The 11209-nt window shown below is 39.8% G+C and overlaps 1 protein-coding gene across 1 annotated transcript; it reads right to left on the minus strand.

Moving 5' to 3' along the window:
- Positions 1–916: 916 nt before the first annotated feature.
- Positions 917–8520, minus strand: LOC103463748 (golgin subfamily A member 8M). Its single transcript, XM_008407309.2, has 12 exons — positions 8270–8520; positions 7450–7518; positions 5979–6021; positions 5714–5862; positions 5169–5250; positions 4229–4391; positions 4017–4111; positions 3840–3916; positions 3649–3749; positions 3037–3125; positions 2811–2957; positions 917–1181 (listed from the first exon to the last, which is right to left on the minus strand). The coding sequence occupies exons 2-12, from the start codon at positions 7513–7515 to the stop codon at positions 1027–1029; spliced, it is 1167 nt and encodes a 388-aa protein (XP_008405531.1). The 5' UTR covers positions 7516–7518; positions 8270–8520; the 3' UTR covers positions 917–1026.
- Between the last annotated feature and the right edge of the window lie 2689 nt (positions 8521–11209).

Here is an 11209-nt window from a genome sequence, read left to right on the forward strand (position 1 = left end):
AGTGCGCCAAGCAGGAACGAGCCATTTCATGCAGTTGCAGGGGGATTCAGTGTAAATATGGATGCATGTTTTTTGGTCTGGTAGGGAGGGATAACATTTAATTTTTACTGCTAAAAATTTAAAAAACACAACAGTAATTGGCAGGGCCTCATTTTTTTTCTATTTCTGTAAAAAATATTTTGTGGAGGGCCCCCTGTTGGTCAAAGGCCCTTGGAATTGTCCTAACTTTTCCCCATATCCGGCGCCCATGTCGCTAACCATTATTAAACAAGTGAATGACGAGGTTATTCAAAGCGATCTTTAAACAGCTGCCAGCCCGTGTTGGTTCCCACAGTCCTGAATTTGTTGGAACATGTGGACCAAGTCCCGACAGAACCTATGTCTTTTCTTTTTTTTTAAATGGATCTTTTGCTACAAATGATCAAGCAAACACTACAGGAATTGCATTTTAGGTAATAGTTTTTGTTATCTTATTTAAAAAATGAATTTAATTATTTGCTTATTTACAACTTTCAATGCATTTCTAATGTGTAAAAAAAAAAGAAGGCTGAAGTGGTTAAATGAAAAATTAGCACAATTTATTTAGTTTTTGCTTGGTTGTCAGAATAATCGACATAATAATCGATTACTAAAATAATTATCGTTAGTTGTGGCCCTGACAATGTAAATACTTTTTCACCAATTCACTTGAATGATCAACACAAAATAATTTTTTTTAGCCATTTATGGCATAATGTTATTTTCTGAATATGCAACGACCAGCTTCCCCTGTCCCTGCTGAAGAAAAGCCTTGCCATAGCATGATGCTGCCACTGCCATGCTTCACTGAGTGGATTGTGCGTTTGGAGTGGTTTGCATCGTTTTCTTTCCCTTTCTCACGGAGCCAGAAAAAGGAAGTGGGCCATACGCTTGTTTGTTTGTTTTTGCAAAGTTTTATTCAGCCTGCATCTAAACGCTGCTATTTTTACTGCTTCCCAGTAGATTACAAAAATATCTTTTTTTAATTTTAGTTCCCAGCATAGTCCATCAGAGGTCTGTCAGACTCAAGTCAGATTCTAATTCTGGGCAGGCATCCTCATCATCAAGGAGATCATCGTCGCCGTCGTCCTCCACGTCTGATTTCGGAGCAGTGAAGTCGCTCTGTGTGGACTTGGCGCTCTGGCGTTTCCGTCGTCGCTGAGCTGGCAGAGACGAAAAAAAGAAGCTGTTAATTTGTGAATGAAAGTAGCTCTGTTTATGTCAATGGGTTGTAAAGCATTCAAACGTTTCTTTCTTTTTTTTTTCATTTTTACCTCCCCTTCTAACAACTGTTTGCTATTATCCAGCTCTCTCTCTCTCTGTGTGTGTGTGTGTGTGTGTGTGTGTGAATGCAAATAATTCTGATTTAACAGTCCCAAATTGCTGTGGGAAACATTTCCAGCACAGATTGTAATCCCTTCCGGGAACGTTACAGGAAGTCTCACGGCACAAGCAGACGCACGCGGGGAATTAAACGATCCCAGAAAGGACCGCTGGACAGGAAACTATCGCTTTCCAGCTTCATCCGCACAAGGAGGAACACAGCGGGACTTTTAACGTATTCCTTTGCTGCCGCACATCATGTGTGGATTTTTCAGTTCTAGTCAAATATTAAAGGTCTGATATATCTGATTTTCTCAGGCCTTTTAAATATTTCAGAGTGCAGTTAGCATGAGGTAAGAAAACGGTTCCCTCCTGGACTTTAAAGTGGCAAACATGCCAAAAATAATTTTATGAACTAAAACAAATACAAAATTGGCAGACAAAGCTTTTTGTTTCACTTTGCGAGTCAAATCCGACGGCATCAGTGGGAGAGGCTGAGCCAGGTGTGTGGGGGAGGCATGACGGTAAACTACAGGTCCCAGCTTGCTTTAAGAAACAAACAAACAAACAAAAAATCTGTCACACTGTAACCATTTGGTCAAACTGTTCTGCTGTTTGTGAGAACAGGTTTATGAGCTTGTCTCGGACGATGCTTCCGAGGAAACGTACAGTTTCCTGTGGTGAAACTGCACCAGAGGAAACTGGTGCAGTTTCCTTGTTTCCTCTGGAAACTGGTGAAACGTGCAGTTTCGCCCGTTTCCTCGGAAACGTGCACGTTTCCTCGGAAGCATTGTCCGAGACAAGCTCATAAACCTGTTCCTTTCAAACAGCAGAACAGTTCGACCAAATGGTTACAGTGTGACAGATTTTTTTTTTTTTTGTTTGTGCATTTCCGGGTGCATTTCCACGTTTTCCTCAAGTTGAAACCACAAACCTCAACGTGTTTGACTGGGATTTTATTTGACGCAAAGCAACGACAGTAATGTGGAAAGAAAAGGATGCGTAGTGTGCAAAAGCTACGCCCAGACAAAATTCCAGCAAAATGTATTACTTTCAGTTGTCTTTCTGTGATTAATTTGATCAGACTCTCTCTTTCTTGCCTACTTAGCAACTCAAGTATCGATAATTTAATTAAAACTTTGTACAGTTTGCTCAGTGTTTTCCGGTTCTGGCACGTGAGTCAATTGTTCTTGTACTTGAGTTATAACTTTAATCCCTCTTACCCACAACCTGTAAAATAAGAATCATTATAGGTAGTAGCAGCATCATTTAGTCAAACTAAACTCCCCTTTTCAAGCCAGACTTTGTGAAATACTTGTATTTAAAAAAGGATTTGTAAAATATTTTGCAAAGCGTCAAAGATTCTCCTCCCACTTCACAATTATTAGCGTTGCTCATTCCTATAAAATGCCAACAACTGAAGTCAAAAACATGGAAAGCAGTGTGAATGGTTTTCTGTAAATCCCTACCGGACTCTTTGTCCTCCAGCCAGGACAGATCATCAGAGCTGATCTCCGAGAGAGTCGGGGTCGGGCTGAAATCCTCCGAGTCTGAATCCGCCTCATCAGCTGTGAGTCCTTTGCTGTGGCTCCGAGGGGCCGGGAGCGGCGGGTCCCCTAGAAAGCGAACGATAACTGTGGTTTCAGGCACGCAGGACTGGGGGACAAAGAACCAGAGAAAAAGAGAGGGACAAACCTGATGTGAGCTGTTGCGGCGGGGACGCTAACGCTTGTCCCCGGTGAAAGAGACTCCTCACTTCACTCTTCAGTTCTGACACAGCTGATCTGTAGGAGATACGACGCGATTTGTGACGCAAAATAAAAGGACGAAGCACACACAGAATGCAAAAACTTTGCTTTTTTCCCCCACACTTTTTCTGCACTTTGATGCAGTTTGTATCAGACAAAAGCAATCGTAAGTTTCACCGTATCGGCTTCAGACAGCTGCATCCTAAAAACTCAAAGAAGCGTTACCGCAGATCCTTCCTCCCAGCAGCTGTCAGGCCTTAAAACCATCACTGCTCCCAGCAAAATCAATTTAAGTGTTTACATCCATGCAGGCATTTGCACAACCTGCTCTGGTGTTATTAATTTTTAAATAATATTTCCGCTGTTACTGCACATCTGTTCTTCTGCATTGATATGCTGTATTGTAAATAGTTTACATCTTTTTTCTTTTTTTTTATGTGAACTTTTCTAACTGTTGCACTTGTTACACCACAATTTCCCCCTTTGTGGGACTAAAAGGGGCATTTCCATTCTATTCTATTGAATTAGTGTAAAAAAGAAAACACACGCTCCCTCGTACCTCATCTGATGCACTTCTTGCTGAGTGAGCGAATAGCGGCAGAGCGTCCTCATCAGATCGCAGCTGTGTGTTCTGCAGCCGCCTGTCAGCTCCACCAGCGTCTGAGCAACAAAACAACCGCTGACGATCAGAGACGACACAAACAACGAGCCTCAAGCAGACAGCGTGTGTGTATGTGTGTGTGTGTTTACCTTGCGGCTGTGTTCACATTGTCTTCTCGTCTCCCTCGCCTCCGTCTGCTGGAGCTGCATGTCCTCCTCCTGTCTCCCTTTCAGACAAGGAAAGCAGAGGAAACATGAGGAGCGCTTTTCCTGTCTGCGGCTGAATCAATGAATCAGAGCCGAGCCGCTGTTGTGTCTACGACTCACTCATTTGTGTTTTCAGCGCGTCCAGCTCTCTCCGCAGGCGTTCCAGCTCTCTCCGCAGGTGTTCCCACTCGTCCCGACCGAGCTTGGAGCCAAAGCTGAAGAAACAGACAGAAAGCATGTCATGTCACTGACAGGCAAAAAAAACCCCAAACAACTTTCGTATCGTTGCTCTCGTGCGATCCGTTGAGGCGGCGGCTGCAGGGGTTTCGCACCTCTCCTTCAGGTCGAATCGCATGTCGTTTCCCCTCGCAAGGCTGCTGAGCTCACGGCCAACTTCTCTCCTCCACTGCTCCATCCTTCGCTCCACCTCTGAACTCAGGTCTGCCCTTTCTCTGTCCTTCTTCCTGAGCTCCCCACGAAGACTCCGCACCTCCTCTGCAACAGCCAGCGATGGGGTTTAATCAGAACAAAGTCCAAATTTAGTTAATGGTGGCAACAGTTGGGCGCCGCGTGCTAATTAGGCGGTGCTGTCATGTCATGGTTATGTGGCTTTTTGTGAATACATACTAAGTATCTTTGCACAGTAAAAGAAGCTGCTGTTGCTGCAAAAACATCACAGAAAAAAGAGGCCCACGTTTCTTTTTCTGCCAGCTACACGTGCTGTGTGTGTGTTTAGAGTCTGTTCTCAGTGACAGAACATAAAACACTCATCATCTATAACCTGCTTGTCATTGGGTGAGAGGTGGGGAGCAGGGAGGAGAAACACACGCACACTTAAACCTAAAAAGCTATTTGGAATAACCGATTACACCCAGCAGTTACATTTTTGGACTTTGGTCAACTTTAACAAAATTGTGCTTTAGAAATGATGACATAGTTTAACACATTAAGATGTCTCTCTCTCTCTGTGGTAGCTACCTGTGGTATTGATGGGTAGTGATGAGTAAAACCTTACCAAATGAAGAAGAATAACTTCCTTGCAAAAGTTTAAACACCCCTGTTCTCAATCATTTTTACTTGTGAAAGTACCCATATAGATACACTCTAGTTACTACTATAATTCTTACATTGCTTCAGGAGTGATGTCTAACAACTTCAAGTTTTCAACTTCTGCTTAATAAAATGAGTCATTGCATGTCGTATGAACAAGAAGATGATGGCATCTAGTAGGAGATTCGGGGGGGAGAAGTTGTAGATGCAGAAGTGAGATACCTTGCAGAGTCTGGATGTGGTACTGCTGAGACTGCTTCTCCCTCTCCAGGTCATTGAGTTTCACTGAGAAGGACTCGATCAGCTGGAAAGCAAGAGCAGGAAACACAAAGGCCAGAGATTTTGTTTTTAGGAGGAAAAAAACAAAAAACAAATCTGATGTCAGTTGTGGCAAAAAAATAGTTATTACCTTTAGAAAGCAGTTACTTTTCACACAGGTTCAGGTTTCTTCGGATGGTTTTGTTACAGCACAAAAAAGCCATAGTTTGAAAACGTCTGGTTGTATTAAATCAGGTAATATTGAAATTAGTTGAATGATCTGAAACATTTAAGTGCGGCAAAACAAACACGAGTAGAAGAAAAGCCAACGCCCGCCACACTTCCAGATTCTTGCTATGAAGAACATTGGAAACCATTCATTCGTTTTGTTTCCAGCTCACAATGCCGAGCGACTTTGTGTTGGTCAATCGCATAAAGAAAAAAAACAAACAAAAAAAACCAAACACCTGAGGTTTGTGTTTGTAACAGGACGAAACGGACACACACACCTGACTCTGTATCTGGAGCTGCGACTGAATGGCAGCGAGGTCAGCCCACTGCACACCCGAACGGAGCGATGAGGGAGGCCTGTTGTTGGGGCGCGCTGCGCAGAAAGAAGGAGGAGGGTCCCAGTGTGAACTTAATCCACTCCCCTTCACTGCAAATGCGAAGCAAAGGTAAAACAAAGTCATCTGAAATGATTTAGTTTGAATAAAAGGAAGCTAAACAAACAGGCGGGAACTTCCCTTTTCAATCCAAAATAAATCAACCTGCCTTCTGCTCCTTTAGGGAATTTCCCAGCAGAGGTCAGTCTTTCCTGTTGACACACAACAACTATTCAGAAATGCAAGGGGGGACAACAAAACTCTCACTTGATTTTCATGGACGTCACCTTGAGGAGCCACCAGACATTTTAAAACTAAGTTGGTTTGGGGGATTTGAAGCGGCTCTACTGCCACCTGCTGTTTTTGCTGCAAAAATTGTAAATTAGAAGTCGAGTTAAACTTGTCTTTAATAATGCACATTTCATTCGACAAATGGAGACTCGATGTGCTAGGAAAGAAAAGTAGAATGAAAACAACCGTTGAAAAAAAGATACCGTAAAAACATAAATTGAAGGAAGTGAAGATAGTTAGATAATAATAAGAAAAGTATGCCTAACTAAAATTCTTGAGTATATTTCGAGTTCACTTCAAATGGCTAAAAAGCTAGAAATTGATCCGAAGTCTTGTGAAAGAGAATTTCATAGGACAGGAGCATAATGACTGGCAAAACAAGAGCAGATCTAGAGTTTATTCTGGGTATAATGAGAAAATGTTTTTTTGGAAGACTTCAAAATCAAAACACATAAACGGTACGAATCTGTGCTTCTAAGTCAGGCTGTGATAGAAGGGATCTGACTTTGGATGTGATTCTAGGGTGATAAAATTCAGACCTTGGGATGTGTTTCATAAAATTAAGGTCACAGTCCGAAGTGACACCCAGGCTGTTAACATGCTCACAAGTTAAACCAACAAAGGATTCAGATGTTTTTTCAGATTATCCAGGTCTCAGTTTTCTCCTCATTCTACTTTAGAAACTTGAGTGTTCAGTGTTCAACATTCAACAAGATTGTTTACAAGGTTACCGTTGTAAGCATAAGCACATATACACAGCTGTGTGTCATCAAAACCAAGAAAAATAAATTAAAGAGGGCCAAGAATACATCCTTATGGAAAACTGTGAGCAACATAATCTTTATAGTACACTCACTTGAGTTACAAAGTTACCAATAAAAACAAAAAAATGTTGTACCAGTAAAATATGAAGACAACCAATTGAGAACAAAACCATGTTCAAGGCACCGGAAGGGTACAAAATGATCAACAGTATCAAAAGCGGCACTAAGATCAAGAAAAATTCTAATTAAAATTCTAACGATGATCAAAACTAATTTTCAAGTTATGTTATTGTAACCAGGGCTCTTTTTGTGACGAGGTTGGTTCTAAACCCAGACTTATACGTATCAATCAAGTTGTTTTGGATTAAATATATGTAAGTAGATGATGATAAACATTCTTTTCAAGAAAATGGTAGATTAGGAATTGGTCTGCTATCATCCAGGAGAAATGTGTGTTCTTCCTCAACAGTGGCGTTACGATAGCCGGACTGAGAGCAGAAGCAAAACTTCCGCTGGGAGTCAACAAAACCAAAGGAAGACTCTGCACTGATTAAAAAGTAATGGATAATCCTTGAATGTGCTCACCCTCATCTTAGCGACGCTGCCGTCGGCTACAGACAGGATGGAGTTCAGCTGACTGTCCCAGTTCATATCCTGAGATCGAAGCAGAAAGTCAAACATCACATGTAATTAGTCAAATTGATCATTGATCAGAATCCTTAAGGTTTTTCTAGCAAAAATAGTAGTGGAGCTACAGTAGAGGAGTAACCTGAGACCCAATTTGTAGCAGCTCTGTGATGCAACAGCTGAGTTAGGCTTTCTGACACTGTAAGGAGGATTATGTTGCAAAAGCTTTTGCAACTTAAAGTTGAAATCCAAGATCCTGGATATTCAAGTTGTCTGATAATGTGACAGACTTCGCAGAAATATTTACTGGGTCATGGTTAAGTAAAGTTTTAAAACACAATTTTGGTGTTCCTTTTATTCCTTAGAATCAAACTCTTACTCCAACAACAGAAGAGGCTTCACAAGCAGAAATTCACAAACAAATCTCTAATAAATTAGTTGTAATAAATTAGCTCTGTAGAAACAGGCGTTTATTTTTAATGTGAGTGTAGTGCATGCATAACAAACGTCACGGCATGTAATTATTGATTACATGCATTTTAACTACATTTTACTGTCTTAATAAAGACAATAAGCTGGAGGCTCATTTATTTCACAGCGGTTGGAAGGTAACGGCAGCTCGCTCTCCGCTTTAAATGGGGTCTGAAATCTGCTACATTGTTTCACACGTATCTTAACATAACACATTTAATAGAAATATATTTAAAAAAAACAGGTAAGACGGAATACAATGCCATATTATAGCTTCTATCTTTTATTTATTTTTCTATTTTTTTACCTCAACTGGGGATCCAACTCTTAGCTATGGGGCTCGGTACTCCTCTCCCCGCTGTAATTATTCGCTACGTGAGCAACATGAAGATAAAAGTCAAAGTAGTGGCATGGCAGAGCAGTTAGTCTAACTACAAATCCACAGAACAGACACAAAGCAGCATTGAGACACTTAATCCTTCCTCTCTTTCGGCAGGTCACCACTCAGAATAATTGAACTCCCAGGTTCACTCCTCTTCGTTTTTCTTCTATTTTTGCGTTTTCATACTACAGTGTAATTTCTAGCTGTATACCGCCACCTACTGTACCGGAGTATGCAAGGCAGACACATAAAATACCAATACCTGGAGTCCAGTTCTGACTAGAAATTTTGCTTCCTTTATGTGTTTTCTGTGTTTCGTTTAAATGTGTGCCATGGGTACTTACTAAACACACATTCATATGTATTTTCCCACTTTTTGCTGATCCATTCATTTTTCAGATGAATATTGTGGAGAATGCAAGATTGTATTTTCAATTGAATCAAAATGGCAACTGCCTATCCTAGAATTAAAATGATATATTATCTATTATCCTGCAAGATCAATTAATTATGTTCTGCACACACATAAAACCACTGTAAAAAAAACTGAATAAACAAAACAAGAAGCTTCTCTTTTACATTTGCTGGAAAAGAATCTTGATGATCCCTCAAACTTGAGTAAAACAAACAAAAAGAAAAACTTTTGGGGAGGTGTGTGTGGTGTGATGTAAAAACTTACAGAGCATGTCAACAGCTAAACATAGAGTGTAGTGGTCTGGCACTGGTTTGCTCCTTCAGGTAAATTTGACAGTTTTCTTCATTTTATTGATCCATGAATTCTCCTGTCTATCCTGGGGGAGAAGGTCCAGCCATCAGTTTCTAACTTTAAGCTCAAACACAGTTGGATCGTGCAGCATAATGATTAGAAGGATAGCAGCAAATGAGTCACTTAATGGCTAAAATAAATAATTAAACAAATAAAAAGAAGAACAACAAAAAACAATCACACAAAGATTTTAGAGTTTGCTCGTCAAAATCCAGACTTAAATCTGATTGCGATGCTATAGCTTAACTTTAAACAGGTGGTCCATGCTCCGAATCATCCACTGTGGCCAAATTAAAGCAATTTTCCAAAGAGCAGGCCAAAACTCCTCCACAGTGATGCACTCATCCCAGCTTTCTGTGCTGTTCATTTTATCTTCCTCTGATATTGAAATGTTTTGCATCCAAAGGATTTCACAGCTCATTAACTGTATGTGAATCTTCACATACAGTTAATGAAACAGGTCTGTTCCACCATTCGTTATTTACATTTGTTTTCTTAGGTTATAATAAGTTTATTATTCACCCTTCATTATGGTTTACCTACCTCAAACGTACTACTACAGTGATGTCATGCATTGTTTCACCCACATGAAGGCGCCCTTGCCTTGTCCAGACTGTTTGGACAATCTGCTTGTATTAGACATATCTGCATGCCACCAGACTGAAATACATCAAAAAGGAGGATGGACTGAACTTGTAAAACATTCATCTAGTCATACCGACCATATAACGTTTTTACGCTGGAGTCACATTCACACAACCACAAGCAGAACTTCTCGCACCTTAATTTATCAATACTTAGGCGGGTTGGGGCCTTGCTCATGGGCAGATCCACATGTTTCAAAAGAGGAAGCTGAAATAGAACGTTCTCTCACCATCTTGTAAAAGATGGCGAGAGAAGGGATGGATATAAAATGTTTTTAAAAATATTTTTGCTACACATGTCATGACCTCTGCTCAATATACTGTATATATATATTTTTACAATTATTAGAGTCAGAACCTTTTCCTGGTCAAAGAAACCTTCTTATTTACATTTATGCTGTAATATAATAACAACTGACAGTAACAACTAAAAATCACATTAAAAAGCTTGGTGCTTCAATGTAGCACTATAACAGGCTCCTAGGAGGAGCTGTCACAATTGTGCTTTAGAAAATAGGTCCTTATGTACAATTGAATATTTACATCAAATATACCAGTAACAGTATTGTTAAAAATATGCAGGAACATGTATGCTTTACAGTATTATTTACAAAAATGTAAAAGTGTATGGGGATATTCAGTAGTAATGGAAACATACACAATATAAATAATATGTATTTGTAATGGATATTAGGCAATAAACATTAAATGTATGCACGAGTTATGTGCTTAATGGAGCTCACAAATTGGTTCATTAATCATGAGCTTCAAGAACTAGGAGCAGTAATGTTTTTGTTTTATGAAGTGCGCAATCTAGTTGAGCCCTTCGGTGTACATGCGTTGGCTATTGGCAAAGCATAATGAACCTCCAGAAAGAGGCTCATTCTTCAAAATAACTGTAATTTGTTTGTAACTTATCAGAAAAGAAAAAAAATCTCTTTGATGTTAGCCTTGATGTTTGCCTTTGATTTTTGATTTAGGAATGTTCAATGATCTGCACGTAGATATAAATAATGTTCCATACATAAAGAGATGTATATGTTTTAGGACAAACCAGATAACTGTAGAAATAATTAAGAAAACACTTTAAAAGAATAAATGATTTGCTTAACAGGAGAGTTACTCATTCCCTCTTTGACTAGACATGCAAAAAATACAATAGATCAGATCATGTCTTTGCAGCTCATAAACTTATCCCCCCCACACACACACACATTGTTCCAAAGAAATAGGCAGTGACACATTATATAAATTGTTAGAGGATGTAATGGCAAAGTCTAACCTTGTATGGTTGAACACCTTTTTATTCTTTTTCACTGGAAAATCATAGCTGTTTTCAACTGTTTAACCAACTGGTCAATTAGAGAATAAACATAACTCATATTACAGCTGTGCGTCATTACATTTCACACACACACACACACACACACACACACACACACACACACACACACA

This window comes from Poecilia reticulata, linkage group LG4 (assembly GCF_000633615.1).
Source record: "Poecilia reticulata strain Guanapo linkage group LG4, Guppy_female_1.0+MT, whole genome shotgun sequence".
NCBI lineage: Eukaryota > Metazoa > Chordata > Actinopteri > Cyprinodontiformes > Poeciliidae > Poecilia > Poecilia reticulata.

What these genes read in the sequence shown, in the direction of transcription:
- LOC103463748 (XM_008407309.2), bottom strand. Translation starts at nt 7,515, where the DNA reads ATGAACTGGGACAGTCAGCTGAACTCCATCCTGTCTGTAGCCGACGGC. An exon ending in CAAGAAGTGCATCAGATGAG is followed by an intron (nt 3,126 to 3,648) that starts GTACGAGGGAGC and finishes TATCTCCTACAG; the next exon opens with ATCAGCTGTGTCAGAACTGA. An exon ending in GCCGCAACAGCTCACATCAG is followed by an intron (nt 2,958 to 3,036) that starts GTTTGTCCCTCT and finishes TTCGCTTTCTAG; the next exon opens with GGGACCCGCCGCTCCCGGCC.